This window comes from Euprymna scolopes, chromosome 44 (assembly GCF_053919585.1).
Source record: "Euprymna scolopes isolate OS-2025 chromosome 44, ASM5391958v1, whole genome shotgun sequence".
Lineage (NCBI taxonomy): Eukaryota > Metazoa > Mollusca > Cephalopoda > Sepiida > Sepiolidae > Euprymna > Euprymna scolopes.
Window position 1 is genome coordinate 2,057,314 of NC_136525.1, and position 20,187 is coordinate 2,077,500.

The following is a 20,187-nucleotide window of genomic DNA, read 5'->3' on the forward strand; positions in this document are numbered from 1 at the left end:
AACATCTAGTCAGTAAGTCATTTAATCACCTGCAATCACTGCATCAACTCTCAAATTTACTATAATACCAATTTTTATATTTTTTAAGGGATCATCAGTTGTTTACCATGAAACACTGTTTCGGGGATTTAAAAACAAAACAGCGTATTACATCATGGCTCCCCAGCAGTGTTGATCAAACACCACCACCCTTAATCTTAGGAAGAAGACAAGTTACAAAAATTTTTTACCCCAATTTCCTATTCTTAATTGTAATTACTAACCTTTTCATACTATATAAATGAATTTCTTACCTGTGCGATTCATCAATTTCCACATTTAAAATGGATACATTTTTTAATTTTTTAATTTATCAGTCTTGTATTTATAAGATTTGGATTAATCCATTTAACTACTTATCACCCCCACTATAGTTAGTAGTTTGTATATTTACATTCTTATTTATTTAAAATTAGATATATAAAGGTTAAAAATATTTTATTTTTACATATATACATTTTTTTTTAATTTTTTTTAACTATATAAATTTATTATATGTAATTATAAATACATTTATACATTGCTAATATAGTTTTGGATTTCCTTTATCAATATAATCTGGTTTATCTTAAACGATTCAAAAGCATCAGGATAACGAACAAATGCTTTATTTAACTGTTTAAATATTTTATTTTTATCTCCACCTTGTTTTATCATCCTTATTACTAAGCTAGAAACTGGTAGTATAAAATCTGTTAATTTTAGAGTAACGCGAGCTATTCTCAAAAACTCTGACATAATGGTTCCATAAAACACAAAAACGGGGCAGGTGCTATCCTTATGGTGCATACGTACTATTTTAAAGGGGAAAGCGTTTCTTTTATCAAATATTTTATAAAGAAAAATTCCATCCTCAATTTTTATATCTAAATCCAGAAATGTAGCCTCTATGTTCACAATTTAATTTTAGTTCGTTTGGATATATATCTATATCATATATATATATATGCACATAAAGTTATGAACAGTACATAGGGCCTGAGCAAAGCCGGGCTGAACTGCTAGTTGAGAAATAACGTGATAATTTCTCTGTTTTTACCTTTTTTTATCCAGACTTAAGGGACAAAAATTACTTTGCTTACCTGATCAATTTCAATTCTTTTAATAAACGGAAACACATTAGAATTACGTTTTCTCCAAAACATTGTGAAAGAAAGAACAACTCACCTGAAATTGAAAGAAAAAAAAAATAAAATTAACAAAATATTTACATACTGACATGACCCGTGGAAATTCCACGGATTAGAAAATATATTTAATCAATAAATATCTCTAAAATTATTTTTTTTAAAATCGTCCATGTGTGTGTGATTGAGTCCGTTCCCTATAAACACGGAAATGGCTGGGCTGATTTTTTAGAAATTTGACACAAAGTTTGTTCTTTGATTAGAGAGGGACGTGTTCACAATTAAGTAACAAATATCACTACTATTATTTTTTTTTAAATAAATGTCTGTATGTATATGATTGAGTTCGTTCCCTATGAACTCGGAAATAGCTGGGCTGATTTTTTTTAGAAATTTGACACGAAGTTGGTCCTTTGATAGGACAGGGACGTGTTCGCAATTAAATAACAAATATCACTACTATTATTTTTTAAAATAAATCTCTATATGTGTGTGATTGAGTTCGTTCCCTATGAACTCGGAAATGGCTGGGTTGATTTTTTTTTTTTTTAAATTTCACACGAAGTTGGTCCTTTCATAAGACAAGGACGGGGTCGCAATTAATCAACTTCTCCAAAACATTGTGAAAGAAATTTTTTTTTAAATTGTTTATGCGTGTGTGATAGAGTTCGTTCTCTATGAACACGGAAATAGCTGAGCTGATTTTTTTAGAAATTTCATATAGAGTTGGTTCTTTGATATGACAGTGACACGTCTGAAACGAATGTTTCGATTTCGAGCACATTAGGACGATTATACTTGACATTTGCATTTTAAACTTTAAGTGAAGCGGTTATTGATATATAATTTTATAAAATCAACAGTGGATTCTCTACAGTGCAATGTAGTTCACAATGCTTTGTGGACTAATCCTACACTGTACCGTAGAGAACCTTAAAGTTTAAAATCCAAAAAAGTCAAGTATTACGGTTCAACTGTACTCTAAATAGAAACATTCATTTCGAACGCGCCCCTGTCTTATAAAAGAGCCTACTGTTGATTTTATGAAATTATTTTTACATAATCGCTTGAATTAAAGTCAAGCGTACAAAAGTCAAGTATCATGATTCAATTGTGCTTTAAAAAGAAACATTTATTTCGAACGTGCCACTGTCATTTATCTCATTTTTTAGATAATGTCCTGTTATTCTGTTCGTTAATAAACATGTCTTTTTTTTATCGAAATTCCATGAAGAAGTTCATTTTTTTTCCTTTTCCCTTTTAATTAGATTCCCAATATTCTAATATATATATATATATATATATATATATATATATATATATATATATATATATATATATATATATATATATATATACAGGGTGTCCACAAATTATGTAGCCAGACTTTGTGGAAGCATCCTGTAGATTATGTAGCCAGACTTTGTAGGCACCCTATATATATATATATATATATATATATATATATATATATATATATATATATATATATATATATAGGGTGCCCACAAAGTCTGGCTACATAATGTAGCCAGACTTTGTGGACACCCTGTATATATTATGATTATGTAAAGACCAAATGTAAACCTGTTCGAAAACATTCTTTATTTTAGATTGTGAAATTAAAAAATAAAAATGAAGACGTCAGCTGACCAGTTTCGAAGTTCGCTCAACAGAGCTAAAATCTAGCTTAATTACGTTTTAAAAGAAAAGGGGGGGGACAATGAATCGGAGATGAAAAAGTATGGGAGTTATATATATATATATATATATATATATATATATATATATATATATATATATATATATATATATAAAAGTAAGGGGGGAATTAATTATAAAACTACTAGATTAAGCCCTAAGAGATTCTCTTTTTGTTTGCAAAGAGAAGGTCTCAGAGTCTTAATATATATAGTTTCTAGAATTTTGAGATGGTAAAGAGAGTGCGACTTCCTAAGGATGGAAAAAAAAGTCCGCACTAAAATTCGAAGCGCAAATACGATTATTTATAAGGTGCTCTCCTAGAGATGAGCCATGGATATTGTTCAAAACATCCGAAGGTAGGTAGTTTCCATTTCGAATTTTGGATGGAACATGTCGTTTTACCCTATTATCTAATCTTTGAGAAGTTCGCCTGACGGAGCACAGACCGCAGCTACATTTAAATAAATAAATAATAAAACTGTTGTGGGGGGTGGGGAAGAACGTCTTTACAAATTGAAGACAAAATGGGTTTACAAGAAAAAACAACACGGGTATTTGATGCAAAGTAACATTGTTGTACGACAGAAGAAATTTGCTTGGCCAATCTTTCACTAACATTACCTAGCAAGGTAGGCGTAGGTAGATAGGGCATTTGTCGACAGATGCCTGTTTAATTTTATTATTAATAATCGTCCAATCACTAATATATATATATATATATATATATATATATATATATATGGTTTTAAATAAAATAGTAGGCGGAAGTTTCTCGAGAGCTCTTTCGGCTATCATCTCTTCAGGAGTAAATCGATCGCAATCTAAATAGTATTGTGACGAAAATAAAGAGTTCTATTGGGGAACTTATTTAATGTGCCAACGTACGGGGACATTAATTAAATTTATTTACGTTTGAAAAACGATTAAAAATGTTGGCACAACGAGGGAGAAAAAAAAAAAAAGCGGGAGAAAAAATTCAAAGTTCCCCAAAGAGAAACAATGCGTTTGATGTTTCCTTTTGCCGGCACAAAAGAAGGTTGACGCACCGCGATAGAGACGGCCTCCAAAATCTTTAAATGGTTTTTGGAGTCCGCTCTATGTAGCACCTCGAACCAATCTATTTTATATCTATCGGCACAGCACGGGTTGTCAACCAAATGCTGGCCAATAGCAGAGTCCAAGGCTGCAGAAGGAGGGAGACCACCGAACCCCATCCTCCCTTGTCTGATCTTCGATGGGAGATGCTGGTTTATACGAGTCAAAAGGTACAAGGACTCGTATAAACCAGACTGCAATATGGTTGTCTTCAAGTCCAATGTAAATAGGTTCTTGATGAACCGTTCCACTTAAGTTAACAAATTTACCGAATTTCCATTACTAACGATTACTATATCGTCCAATTGACTACTGTACACTCTTAACCCTTATCGTCGAGTGGTCTCTGGGCCTTGATAAGTAGCTATGACTATGTAATATATATATATATATATATATATATATATATATATATATACACTTTTATTTCTTTTTAAATAAGCAGTAATGTGTTGCTACACAGTAATGAGCATGTTTCAGCCAGCTGTGACTTTTGCTTATTCCCTAAGGTCAAAAAAATTGAGTGGATGAAAGGGGGTGTGACGAGCGTCACTGACACATCACATCACGGAATTGTTCGAACAGTACAAGTGCATTGCAACCGGAGGAGATTACTTCGAATGGGACTGGAGTTTCATGTGTGTATTATCGATAAAAATATCCATACGAAAAAAGTCTGCCAATTTATTTAAGTGTACGTGTATATATATATATATATATATATATATATATATATATATATATATATATATAGTATAACTTTTATAATTTGAACATCCGCTTCGTTCAAATCCGAGGATGTTGTTCAAGTTTCGTGATAAAAAAATGTGCTGCAGTTAACTTTAATTTTCTAAGAATTAAGAAATAGTAAATGAAATTCATTGCTATATGATACTTCAAGTATATATTAAGTTGAGTTTACGATATATTGCAATTAAGAATTGTTAAATATTATTACCAGGAACAAAAACATTGAAAATAAATTAAATCTACTCTTACTTGTTAGGTATTTATTACCTAAGTTATCATATACAGAAATCATACATTTATGTAAAATACAGTTTTTTTTTTATTTATTCATTGAATGAGTCTCACTGCAGTTTCTATTTTCATCGATTGAGCTCTCGGGCGCTTCCATTGTATTCCGTAAGCGATCACGAAAATCTACAATTTCTTGGTTCTGTAGCTTCTTTATGATTATATCTCTTCGCAGTGACATTGCTTTCAAGACATAGTTGTCACTAAAGTAAGGACTTTTTTCTAGAAATTTTATAACCGTCTCCATAGACTTTTCTGCATCATCCCATGATATTGCTTCATCAGAGTGTTCTTATTAGGGTCAAGAGAATGAGAGCTGTCGCTATTTTCATCACCATTACTGCCTTCAGGATAATAATCAGTAGTTTCCTCATCTTGTTGCACCCACGTTTCAACATCATTTGTATTAAGTGATTTAAAAACAGCGTGGTTGGTCGGTAACCGCTAGGTTTCAAGAATTTTTTCTAGACCAGTTGCAAGCCATTGTGATGGGTTGTTTTACACTATTTTTAATATAGCAATCTGAAAAAAAATACAGTTAGTGTAAATTAATTATCAATAGCTAATGTACATTAATTACATAGTACCAATATTAACATTTCTGCGCAATATCTGATCAAACCATGTAAACAGTTTTACTGCAACTCCGCATCAAATATGCTAATACAATTTCAATGACGAGACAGATCAAGTTTAGAGTAAGTCCAGGTTTAGAATAAGTCCAAATGAGAGGAAGTCCAACTTTAGAGGAAGTTCAATTTAAAGGAGTTTTACTGTATACAAATATTTTTTTTAATTTTCTTCCTTTGAAGATTGTAATTTTGAGTATGGGGCAACAAAACCAGCTGCCAATATAGCCCTGCTTTTTATTGAAACCAACCGAGAGCTCTTTTTAATATCCTCGCTGTTCCCTTAAGCGTAATTGTATGAATCTATTTTGCACTTGGTTCGTCAGGTATATTAGTTAAGTAGGACTTCAGGTTCTTCTTCATAAGCCCTGTGGCACCTATAATAACTGGTATGATTGATATCTCTCTAAGATTCCAGTTTCTTTTCATATCATACATGAGACCTTGATATTTGGTCTGTTTCTCCCTTTCAGCTCTGTTCAGACCTCCATCATTAGGCACACTCACTTCAACCGAGGTTGCAACTCTCTCTGACTTATATATGAATGTGTTTGCATGTGTGTGTGTGTGTGCGTGTGTGCGTGTGTGTGTGTGTGTGTGTGTGTGGTCTTATGCAAATCATATTCCATTTACAACAAGACCGTCCATCTTTATACACTCCTGTTTTTATTTCTTTTCATTTTAACTTTTACATTACTTCCATTACTTCCACCGTGTGCGTGTCCGGGTTAGTCACGAGTAACCCTTTTTTGATCATCAAGCCATCTAAATGCATAAAACCAGTCCGAAAAAAAAAAATCTCCCTCCCGCTCCCCTTCCCACGTCCGGCGAAATAAAAAATCAATGCAATAATAAAATTCTTTTTCTCGGCGAATGGCCATCGCTCCGTTCTCAGACTCGATCATTTTTTTATTACGGAATCGGCCTTTGCGGCGAGGAACTCAACTCCAACCCCACCAATTTTATGGACCAAGTGAAGATCATGACAGAGAGTCGATTCTTAATTTGGCGGGGACGCGAGCTAATGGGGGTCGAGAGGGATAGGTATGAAAATAGGAATCTTTAGAGTAAGGTTAATTTCGATGGCAGGATATATTTTTTTATATTTTTTTTTTTTGTAATAAATGATTAGACAAAAGTAATTACAATGATTAAACAAGTTATCTCTTTCTCTCGGTCTAAATACATAAATACTTTTTTGTGATAAAGAGCGGAGGACCGCTTGAAAAATAAAAAATAATATATTAAATCTATATATAAATTTTCCTACTGTCTGTCTGTGTGTGTGACACGGTTTATCGCAGCCTATAGGAAACCCACCCAGGCAAGTTAGGTACCAAAATGAAGCTTATGATCCAGCGGATGTTTTAGTGATATTTATATCCATGTTTGTGGTATGAAAATGCATAAAAAAAAGTTCAGAGTTATGTCCCCTCTTAGTGGCTCCCTTATAACGACTAAGAAAAATGCACTTAACTAAAAATAACTTTACTCGATAAATTTTCGTAATTTTTTTTTTTTGCATAAATTACTTAGCACGTAATATTGTTTTCGCTTGAAACGGCATCTATCTATCTATCTATCTCTCTCTCTCTCTCTCTCTCTCTCTATATATATATATATATATATATATATATATATATATATATATATATATATAAACATATATATATATATATATATATATATATAAATTTTCCTACTGTATGTCTTTCTGTGTGTATGTGACGCGGTTTATCTCAACCTACAGGCAACCCATCCAGGCAAGTTAGGTACCGAAATGAAGCTTATAACCCAGCGGATGTTTTACGCTTGAAATGACATCTATCTATCTATCTATCTATCTATCTATCTATCCCTCTCTCTCTTTCTCTCTCTCTCTCTCTCTCTCTCTATATATATATATATATATATATATATATATATATATATATAAATTTTCCTACTGTATGTCTTTCTGTGTGTATGTGACGCGGTTTATCTCAACCTACAGGCAACCCACCCAGGCAAGTTAGGTACCGAAATGAAGCTTATAACCCAGCGGATGTTTTACTGATATTTATATCTTTGTTTGGTGTATGGAAATGCAAAAAAAAATGCAAAAAAAATGCAAAAAAGTCACATTTTTAGTGCGTTCTCAATCCCTGTAGCTATATATCTATATATCTGTGTCTATATGTGTCTGACAGAACGTTCTGTGTATCTACATAGTAGGCCTATATTTGTATAGATCTGTATCTATATACTTTTCTGTAGTCTACATATGAAGAAAGGTATGGTACTCATGCTCATGAGGAACCTGTATCCCAGACAAGGGCTCTGCAATAGTACGAGACTGGTCCTCAGTAGAGCCACCAACATCCTGCTCCAATGCAAGATCGCCTCAGGAGATCACGCTGGGGAGGAGGTACTCACACCAAGAATACAAATGAATCACCAAGTCAAGGCCAGACGCTGAGCAAGGTGGGTGTATGGGTGGAAGAACCGACTTTCATCCATGGTCAACTGTACGTAGCGGTATTGCGGGTAAGAAACTGAGACGATCTGATCTTCGCTCTGGAAAAAAGTGATTGTAAAAAGAGGAGGAACGTGGTGTATAAAGAAATGCTATAACTTCAAATACTTTCGTGTTGAACACTTCCTTGCTGTTGTTGTTTCCACTGTTGCTGTTTCTTTCATGTAAATAAAAATTGTGTAAACACACTGTACTTACTCGCTTTTATTTCACAATATGCAACCATCTGACTGCAACGGGCTACTTGTACAAAACGTTACATCGTTTTCATGCTCCAAAAATCACTCATAACTTTGAAATCTTTTTTTTTTTATTTTACTTTTGTTAGTTTGAAGAGATCAAGAGGCTCCTTCCTGGGGCTAACACTTGATTCTATTATAATTTAAATTTATAGCCGAGGGCTCTTTTAAGAATAGACACTGTTCCCTTTATGGCTGCTATCTGTATTTCCTTACAGCTTGGTTTTCCTGGGATTGCTTTTAAGTATTTTTGAAGGTTCTTTTTTATTAGACCAGTTGCTCCCGTCACAACTGGTATCATGTTTATTTCTTTCAGAGACCATGTCGTGTTTTAGATCATTTTTTAGGGCCTGATATTTTGTTATCTTTTCCCGTTCAGCTCTATTAAGGCCAGTCATTTGGAACTGTGACGTCGATAATGAGTGCAGTTCTTTCGGGTTTGTTCGATATTACTGTATCTGGCTTGATGGCCTTGTCTTTTATGTATCTGCCCGCCTGTATGTCTTTGTCGTAGAAACCTCTCACTTTTCCTGTTTGAAGATATCGGTAGTGGTTCACGTTCCCAGATGTTCGACGACCTGTCTAGTTGCATCCGTCCACGGATCTCCCAGTGTAAGTATCTACATATTTGTTGTGGCGGACAGTGTAATGACCATCTGCTAGAGGCAGACGTGGACTTTAAAATTATACATATATATGTACATATAATTATTTCCACAACGATGATACATTCAACAAATCGAGAGTCCTAGACTCGAGTTTCGCCCTTATTTGGGCTCATCAGTTAGACATATCCGAACTCAGGACTCGAAACCCGAGCCTCTTGCATACGAGGCAAGCAGTCTGCCAACTGGGCAAACGCCCCGCACACGAGAAAGTCTATCAACTAACACAGATCAAGCAAACCGCGGTGAAATCCGACTGTGGAATTAATCTACTTCGTTTCGTATATAAAAGCCAAGTACGCCCAAGGATGGAATACTGTTGCCATATCTGGACAGGAGCTGCTAAAAACAGCCTATCCTGCCTTGACAGAGTACAAAATAGACTTCGTGGCTTAGTGGGGGATGCCCTTTTCTCTACCCTACAACCTCTCTCCCACAGAAGAGACGTTGCGAGCCTATCCTTGTTTTATCGTTATTTCCATGGCAGGTGCTCGTCTGAACTCCAATCTCTGGTTCCCCCTCGCCAATCTTTAACGAAAAACACCCGTCTAGCTGAATCCACTGTGAAAAATTTCCCCCACTCTTTATCTGTGCCTAAATCAAAACGTGGATTCCATGAACAAAGCTTCTTTCTTAGAACTGCACGCCTGTGGAACTCTGTTCCGTCTGCCTGCTTCCCACCTGACTACAACTTGGATGACTTGAAGTCCAACGTTAACAAATTCCTAATGAACCGCCCCCTTAAGTAAACACTTCATCAAATCTCCACACTAACGTAATGTACTTGCAATAACCCTTATCCCCGAGTGGCTTCCGGGCCTTGATAAGTGGTGATCACTGTGTGTAAAAAAAAAAAGAACACCTGTATGTGGATGTCTATAAAGCTCCATATCTTACGTTGAGCATATTTAGAACTGATATACAAATTACCATTAGCGTATTAAGCGATGCTCTTTGTGTAAACAAATTGAGCTTAGGTATTTGGACAATGTCAAAACATAGTTAATTCACTGCCCGCATAGCATCAGCTGTATAGCGCAACAGCTAGAAGCTCCGACTGTCGTTTGGGCGATCGGGTTTCGCTCATGGCTTGAGGTAGTTGCTTGTCTAGCCGCACTGATGAGCTGTTGAAACAGTGAAACAGTACTGTATGTTGATTAATATATATATATAGTAAGATATAAAATATATATGGCGATTAAGCTACACTGAATATTCCGCGTTTCATCCACTCTAGGACTCTTCAGGCTTATGCGCCTAGAGTGGATGACACGCGGAATATTCAGTGTAGCTTAATCACCATATATATTTTATAACTTACTAACTAGCTCTACCTACGTATTGAGCACTTTTGAAGTAAATACTTAAAGTTTACGCATGAATTTATACTTTCGTATATTAATTTTATGTGAGTAAATTAAGTAGTGATATATATATATATATATATATATATATATATATATATATATGACAATTCGGAATTAAATAATGCTTAATTACAACAAAAATTTATTGTTTGAGAAGGAGTATTAATAATTAAGACAATCCTTAATTCATGTATTTTCAAAGACTGACGTATCTCATCAAAGAAAATATTTTTAGAAAAATATGTAAAATAATAAATTTTAAATTAACTTTGAAACGATAAAAAGGATATTTCATGGTAGATATGAATGAGGATAAAAAAGATAGCAATGCAATTAATACTCTTATATTACCGATGTTTATCGATTATGATAGCCTGAAAAGTTGCGATTTTCCGATTGCCCATTTCTGTTTCGTCCCAACACTAATATATATATATATATATATATATATATATATATATATATATATGTATATGTATATATATATATATATTATTTGGGGTAAACAGTTACATATGGTCGTTACAAACAGCCATCTGTTTCAATCAATGCGACTTCCTCGGGGGACTCTGAACCCATCGACGCCACAAAGAAAAAGAAAACGGCTTTTTCTTTGTGGCGACGATGGGTTTAGGGTCGCCTGGGGAATTCTCACTAACTGAAACAGATGGCTGTTTGTAGCGACCATATGTAACTTTTTACCATCAAATAATAAATATTTTGCTCTTGTTAATGAGCACTATCTAATAATTGATTTATTAGTCCCGACTTTTGAACATCTAAAAACTTATATGTATATATATATATATAAACACATTACCCGCCAGTCCTAAAGTGGATGAAACGCGAAATATTCAGTGTAGCTTAATCGCCATATATATTTTATAACTTACTATATATATATATACATATATATATATATATATATATATATATATATATATATATATATATATATGAATAAAAACTCCAAACAGAAAAATATATAAATGCTTATATCTTTTCTGTATTTATAGTGTTGACGTATAAGAATACAAGTCTTTTGAGAAAAAAAAACAGCACATAATTTTCGGCCGATCCTTTCATCCTAGTGTGAATTTAATATATATATATATATATATATATATATATATATATATATATATATATATGTGTGTGTGTGTGTGTGTGTGTGTGTGTGTGTGTGTACATATATGTGCATATATATATGCATATATATATATATATATATAGCAATTTATTTATACATATATATATGTACATATATATATATACATATATATATATATAACTACTTCATTTACTCACATAAACCTAATATACGAAAGTATAGATTTATGCGTAAACTTAAAGTATTTACTTCAAAAGTGCTCAATACGTAGGTAGAGCTAGTTAGTAATTTATAAAATATATATGGCGATTAAGCTACACTGAATATTCTGCGTTTCATCCACTATAGGATTCGTCAGGCTTATGCGCATAAATCTGACGAATCCTATAGTGGATGAAACGCAGAATATTCAGTGTAGCTTAATCGCCATATATATTTTATAAATTACATATATATATATATATATATATATATATATATATATATATATATATATATATATATATATATATATATATATAACATTACAACCTAAACATCGTCTTTCTACAAACACGTGTCTGGAAAACATAATCCCGATAACCGTTAACATTTTAGCAAATGATAGGAATAAGGGAAATCTCTCATTAAAAAAATCAGTACTGATAGAAAAATTAGAACCAGAAATTCATAGTAAAACAAAAAATCTAACATATAATTTATAATAAAGACACAAACTGACTAATTCCTTCCCTTATACGGTCTCAGTGATACTTCATACAAGAATAGAATTATCTCCCTTAATAGCTAACCATAACCATAGTTAAACATGAATTTAGAATTACTTCCTTTTTCATGAGAAATATGTAGGTAAGAAAAATAAAACTACCTCCCCTTAAAAGTTAACGTAATTAATATAAACTTTAAAAGCGTTTGAATTCTATAAAAAATTTAAACACAACGGCCATTTTACAATTGACAGCTTAGGGAGTGGATATACTTTTCTCTCTTGATTAAAACTGAACGTTTGCTTTCATAATGAAGTATTCACGGACATCTATAACTCTTTCTTATTCATAATTAGTGTATGCTGCACGAACTTTGATTCTGTTGCAGGTGAACTGGTGTTGCTAAATAATGAGGTATCGTGGACGTTGTCTGTTTGCGACTAAATATGTTACGAGACTGATTACGGATAGGTCAGAGACGGGCGGGGAATGTGTTGACGGGTTAGACTCAACCGTTTCTTTGGAAGCTGGATCATTAAGGGAGCGAATGTGACCCAACCATCTGTGATTGTCGAAATTACATCAGTAACGGGCGAATTAGATCTGAATTGTCCAATGTCTACTGTACACTCTTTACCCCTTATCCTTGAGTGGCCTCTTGGCCTTGATAAGTGGTGATGCCTATGTAAAAAAAAAAAAAAATTATAGCAGCTGTGTGTGATTTTATTATCGACAAGGTGTGTATAAATCGATAAATGACAAAGATTGATTTTATAGAAATTAAATAGACTTGAAGCACATTTAACGATCGGCTACCAGTTGTTTTGATTGAAAGAAAAGTTGTTTTAATTTATTTTGGAGAGGGAGTTTTTCCAGTGCACGAGCAACACCGGGCACACACCCACTGGTATTTAGTGATCAAAAAGTGCTTAATATACAGAGAATAGTTTCTTCTCTTCGTATCCTTTTGTCATGTATTTCTTTCGGGGGGGGTCCATTTTTGTGCTTTTTTTCTACTTAAAAGTAGAATTACTGTATCTTTTATTTTGGTAATTGTTGTGGGGCTATCATTGTACCTATTTACTATGCCTCCTCACGGGACAGAGTTAGACACCAGGGTCGTTTTTTAACGTGGAGAAAAGGTACAAAAATAAAAATTGTCTAAGTCCTGAAGGATTTCTCCTCCACCGAAAGAGAACAAGAAATAGAAGTGCAGCGAAGAACAGATACAACACACTTTGATCTTGTCCCGAAGGCCAAGAAAAAATATTATTGTGGGGCTATCATTGTAGCCCACGAGTTTACATATAATAATGAAAATGTGATCAACATCCGTAGTATAGAAGGTGTGTCCAAACAGAACTACTACTTGCCACTGAACTGGCTCAGGAGAGGTGTGGTTGTGATTGCGCAACCCTTGCTTCACAATGACATGCGGAGCTGCCCTTACAGGGGGCATCCTTTGTCTTTCGAGAACGAATGGAGGCATCGATATTTGTACAATATATATATATATATATATATATATACATATATATATATATATTAGAACAGGTAGTTATAATAAAACATATTAAAAACCACTTTGAAAAAGAGTTAAAAATATATTAAATTTAAAAAGGAAACACTAAATAAGTTGATAGTCCTTAATCCGCGGGGTTTCGAAGAAATACATTCCATCTCATAAGAGGGTAGGATATAGCAAAATGCGGGATCGGATTTTGCTTGCAAAAGTATTTGATGAAATTACAAGTAAGTCATAGATCTTACTTGGTAACAAATAGTGAAGCAGAGGGAATAGGGAGAAGAAAAAGGTGATTTCACGTGAATGGATAGTCTGGTGAAGGGTAAAATATCTATTAACGGTAAAATCCAAAAATCAAAATCCAAAAACGTTGGTTTAGTTTCCATTTTTCGCAAGTAAAATCCAAGGGAATCGCGTGATTGGAAAATGGTCCAAAGTAATTCAAAAGGCAGAAATCCGTTGAATAATTCACAAATGGGCGCAAGGAAAAGATATGCGTCGAAAAAAGAATTTAAAACGTCTGTCAAGGCTGCGTTAATTTTGGGAGAATCCTATATATATATATATATATATATATATATATATATATATATATATATATATATATATATATATATATAAGAGAACTAAAATTAAAACTTTAAGTTGAACTTTACAATCAAAATTTATGGTTCGACTGAATACTCCAAAAAACAATTTACAAAGTCCTTATTCCGCAGAGTTTCAAAGAATGCTATTCTTGTTATTCTTGTCATTTGACGACATAAAGAAATCAGCAAATTATATTTGTAGAAATGCTAGAATTTGCTGGTTATGGCATTAAGTGAAACCGCAATTTATTATAGTCATAAATTGGCAAGAGAATCATGCGAAAACATGGTGGATATTTAAAAAAAAAAAAAAAAAAAAAAAAAAAAAAACGAGCATAATATTTCAGCTTTCATGAAAATTCTCTCAATCCGAAAGGTGGAAATAATTCTTTCAAGAGAATTAAGTCCAAATTTAGGTATTTATATTAGATTGAAGTTTACCATTGCGTATATCAGGTAAAAACTACACCCTTTTGATTTCATTACTATATATATATATGGCGCTGTTACAGTTTAATCAAGACATTAAAAAATGAAAATATCGTAAAAAATGTTATATTGACATGAAGATCTCGGAAAAAAAAATTTCACTTAATTTGATCGAGTAGTTTTTTTTTTGTTGTTTTTTTTTACAGCGGAAAGACACGTTTAAGTCAGCCATCATAGATTTTATGAAAACGCCACGGGGAGATAACACAATTTAAAGCGCCGACACTCCTTCCCCATCTTTAATTCTAGCTTTTCTTTTTAAAAATCGAACCTTTTGTTCGGTATCATAAAAATTGTTTTTTCGCTATAAAAAAAAAAACTACTTGACGAAATTAAATGAATTTTTTCCCGAGAACTTTGTTCCATAACGAGTACGTACAATATAACCGTTTTTTTTTCGATATTTTCATTTTTTAATGTCTCGATTAATCTGTACAAGTATCACACACACGCACACACACACACACATACACACACACACACACACACACACACACACACATATATATATATATATATATATATATATATATATATATATATATATATATATATATAATTGTATATTTGGGCAGTATTTTGCATTTATCAATGCTTCATCAAACAACCTGACTTACTATTACGCAATAACCTGAAGTTTACTAGCAATTTGCTAAATAGAAATATTGTGTATCTTTTCAAATATCCTATAGGGGGATGTGTCTCCACAAACAATTCATATACCGGCTTGATAGGACTAGTATTTCTCGCCGTTTGACATGTCACCTGTCGTTCCCTAACAACTCCATATACTTCCAAAATTAATTCAGAAATATATTAACACCATTTTAGCCGCCTCACATTGTAACCTGCGCCTCCCCATCATTGAAGCTTTATTTATTCGCATAAACAAACCACTCAATATGGAGAAGGAGAGGGTACACTTAGATACATTTAAACCATTTTAATGAACTTTCAGAATAAATTCACAAACCGCATTTAAAAAAAGAAAGTCATCACGCGTTTAATGTTTACTCATTGGAGGTGAAAACGTTCGCGAATTTCTTTTTACAATTGAAATACATATCGTAAACGAAACAAACAGGAAAACACACAAAGAAACACACGCACACACACACACACACATATATATATATATATATTATTTGTTTTTGTTTGCGAAACTTCCGAATCTCGCCAGAATCAGCCACTCTAATGAGTCGTAGACGACGAAACACGTGTCAGTGGATAATTATATTTTAACAATATATATTCCGCTTCCCATTGGTAAAAGGGAAAAATTATTCCCAACTCGCATTTACTTAAAAATGCACTTACGTATAAATAATTGAATTAATTCTAAAAGTATCGCGAAGAAAAACAAATAACACACACACGCACACGCGCACACACGTACACACACACACACACGTATATATATATATATATATATATATATATATATATATATATATATATATATATATATATATATATATATACTAACATACAATACCCTTTGTAACGGCAAATGTCGTTATTAACTTACTAGTATAATTGAGTGCTTGTGATTGAATGACGATCAAACGAATGTTTCACGTTCCCCCATTTTTATTGTCATCGAAATCAGAGAAATGGCTAATTTTTCAATCAAATGGATTGATTGCCTAGTCTAATTGGGGGCCATCCCCGTGCACCGTGATGAAGCTTCACACGCCTCTTACGGTGACTTAATTCATGAACTATTGTAGTCTACATGGCATTGTAGAAAATCTACAGTTGCTTTTATAATTTTTTTTAAAAAAATATATAATGACTTTCATTAAATTTTAGAATGCAAAAGTATAATGGTTCGATCGTGCTCTAAACAGAAACATTGATTTTGTACGCGCCCCTGTCATATAAAAGAACGTACTGTTGATTTCATATGCCCGGCTTTACTGCTTGTGCGGTGATAATGGCTTGAATTTAAGTTTAAAATGAAAAAGTAAAGTCCTATTGTTCAGTTATGCTTTAAAAACAGCCAATATTTTCGAAAGTCATACCCTCTTTTCGATTATCTAGCCTTAATTTAAACTTAAGTCACTCCAGTTTGGCGATAGGTGCAATAGCATAGACGTCAGGTTTTTTTTGGGGGGGGGTTCACGTTCTTTTCCTCCTTCGCGGTACGGGTTCAAGCTTGCCTGCGTCTTACTATTTCTTTTTTTTTTTTTTCCTTTTTATTCAACACGAACCTCCAAACACCCGGCAATGCCGGGCACCCAGGCTAGTTATTATATAAAAAGAAACTGCGTCTGTGTGTGTGTGTGTGTGTGTGTGTGTGTGTGTGTGTGTGAGAGAGAGAGAGAGAGAAAGAGAGAGAGGGGGAGAGAGAGAATTCCATCTGGACTTGAAAACGACTTGGCCGATTTTCATGAAATTTCACACGAACGTACTTTATGTGCCTGGCAGTGTTCTTAGATGGGCTTTGTATTGGAATGTCTTCAATAAGTACCGATAACCGATAATCGAAATAATCCAATGAAAGAAAGAACAGGCGATTTTGACCTCAGTTAACACCTTACACAGCCTAACACCACTAGTGCATTTGAAAAGTTTTATCACCGCACAAGCCGAAAAGCTCGACATATAAAATCAACAGTAGGTTCTTTTGATATGACAGGGGCGCGTTTGAAATGAATGTTTCTGTTTAAAGCATAACTGAACAATAGAACTTTACTTTTTAATTTTTAACTTACATTCAAGCCATTATCACCGCACAAGCAGTAAATCCGGGCATATGAAATCAACAGTATATATATATATATATATATATATATATATATATATATATTAAGTAATGTGATTGATAATTTAAAATTTATCAATCACATTACTTAATATTGAATTAGCTCTAGGATATTTACCTATCGAGCTTATCATATATCTAAATTACAACGAGCACTTTCTCTTTGCTGTATTTTAATTAAACTAGTAATTTCACTATTACATTGAAATACACTCAGCTCTTTAAACTTGTTCTGATCTCCTTTAAATTATATATATATATATATATATATATATATATATATATATATATATATATATATATATATATATATGATTAGTTTTTTTTGGAAAAAGAATTCCAGCAGAGTGCTCAATTAAAAGGAAAATCCAAATTTTAAGAGCGTACTTATATTTTGTGTACAGAAAGTTGTTAGTTGAGACAGGTCATTGGTACCGTCGGTTTCAAGCCCGATAATAAGGCCCGTTTAAGGTATCCTTATCAAGCTCTCTTCAGCCAATATTCGTCGAATATTGGCTGAAGAGAGCTTGATAAGGATACCTTAAACGGGCCTTATTATCGGGCTTGAAACCGACGGTACCAATGACCTGTCTCAACTAACAACTTTCTGTACACAATATATATATATATATATATATATATATATATATATATATATATATATAGCTTTTGTGAATGAATTCAATTATTTAATATATATATATATATATATATATATATATATATATATATATATATATATAGCTTTTGCGAATGAATTCAATTATTTACGAAAGTACATTTTTACCTGAATACGAGTTGGGAACAATCTTCCCTTTAACCAATTTGGTACCCCCACATGAGGAGCGGCATATATATATATATATATATATATATATATATATATATATATATATATATATATATATATATATATATATATTGTTTTTAAAATATAATTATCCACTGACGCGTGTTTCTGTCGTGTACCACTCATCAGAGTGGCTGAATCTAGCGAGATTCGAAATCGGGATTCCACGGTAAGGAGCCTCAACTCTTACCGCTCGTCCCTGCCGGACGACTGTTTGGATATATCGCGATTTACTTAGATGTTATTTGTTTTTGTTTTTGCGATCCGTTTTGAATTAATTAAAAAAAAAAAATTCGAATCTCGCTAGATTCAGCCACTCTGACGAATCGTAGACGACGAAACACTTCTCAGTGGATAATTATATTTTAAAAACAATATATATATATATATTTACTATCATGTTTATAGCGCCAAATATCGTTAATAATCGACTAGTACCTGTGATTCATTTCATACTTAAAGGTCCTTACAATTTTTTTTTCTAAAAGAACGCTAATCAATTTCATAGTACGTTTCTTTTCTTATTTTTATTAAAAAAAAAAACACACAAAAAAAACACCCACTTTTACGTCAACAAATCCCGACATTTTTCAATTAAACTGAAAATTACTTCAACGCGAATAAAAGGCTTGTTTCATTTACATAGAATTGAAAAAAAAAGAAAAGAAAAGAAAAACCCGACACTCTTTTAAAACGAAGTAAAAAAAAAAATGGCGACCCAATTTGAGAAGAAGTTAAAAGTAATCCTTTTTTTGTTATTGTTGTTGTTGTTTTCAATATTCTCCGGTGATGTACTTGTCTCACACACGGGGACATACTTAGGTGGTGTGTAGGGAGCCGGGTGTTTATTGGGGTGGATGGGGGGGGGGGGGATATTGTAGAGATGCGCATCTTTGCGAGTGTGAAGCACGTCTTGGAGTAATTGTTTGGTTTTGTTAGCGGATCTCCTGACTCTCTGGAAATTGAGAAAGCAACGAACGCCGAGAGGCGAATTGATTTAGGTGAAGAGGAGGAAGAGGTTGGGGAGGGAAGGAAGAGATAAGATGAGTTTAAGGAGTGGGTGGAATAACAAGGAAAAGGGGAGGAAGAGTAAAAAGTGGGGGGGAGAAGAGGAGAAAGGCGAGGAAAGAATAGGGGCAAACGAAGAAGGAAAATGAAAAAGAAAGAAGGAGAAAAGAAAAAAAAAGAAGAGAGGAGAATAGAGAAAAAGAAAGAGAAGAAATATGAAAGAAGGGGGATAGTAGGACGAAGAAGTAAAGAAACAGGAGGAAAGAAGAAATAAGAAACAGGGGGAAAAAAGAATTATGAAGAAGGGGCGAACGATGGGGGGGGAACAAAGATTAAAAGAAAAAGAAAAGAAATATGAGGAAGTAGCTAAGGAAGAAAAAGAAGAAGAAGAAGAAGAAGAAGAAGAAATATGAGGAAGAGGAGAAAAGGAAGGTAAAGAATAAAAAGAAAAGGGAGAAGAAGAAGAAGAAGAAGAAGCAGAAGAAGAAGAAGAAGAAGAAGAAGAAGAAGAAGAAGACGAAGAAGAAATATGAGGAAGAGGAGAAAGGGAAAGTAAAGAATAAAAAGAAAAGGGAGAAGAAGAAGAAGAAGAAGAAGAAGAAGAAATATGAGGAAGAGGAGAAAGGGAAAGTAAAGAAGAAAAAGAAAAGGGAGAAGAAGAAAAAGAAGAAGAAGAAGAAGAATAAATATGAGGAAGAGGAGAAAAGGAAGGTAAAGAAGAA

The 20,187-nt window shown here is 33.2% G+C and overlaps 1 protein-coding gene across 1 annotated transcript in view; it reads right to left on the bottom strand.

The window, feature by feature from the left end:
* Positions 1 to 532: 532 nt before the first annotated feature.
* The window catches only part of LOC145268649 (uncharacterized), a 254,875-nt gene continuing 235,220 nt past the window's right edge, over positions 533 to 20,187 (bottom strand). The window contains exon 2 of the mRNA XM_080124132.1: positions 533 to 1,206. Within this exon, the coding sequence (XP_079980258.1) occupies positions 1,118 to 1,206 (89 nt within the window). The 3' untranslated portion in view covers positions 533 to 1,117. The remainder of the gene's footprint in view (positions 1,207 to 20,187) is intronic.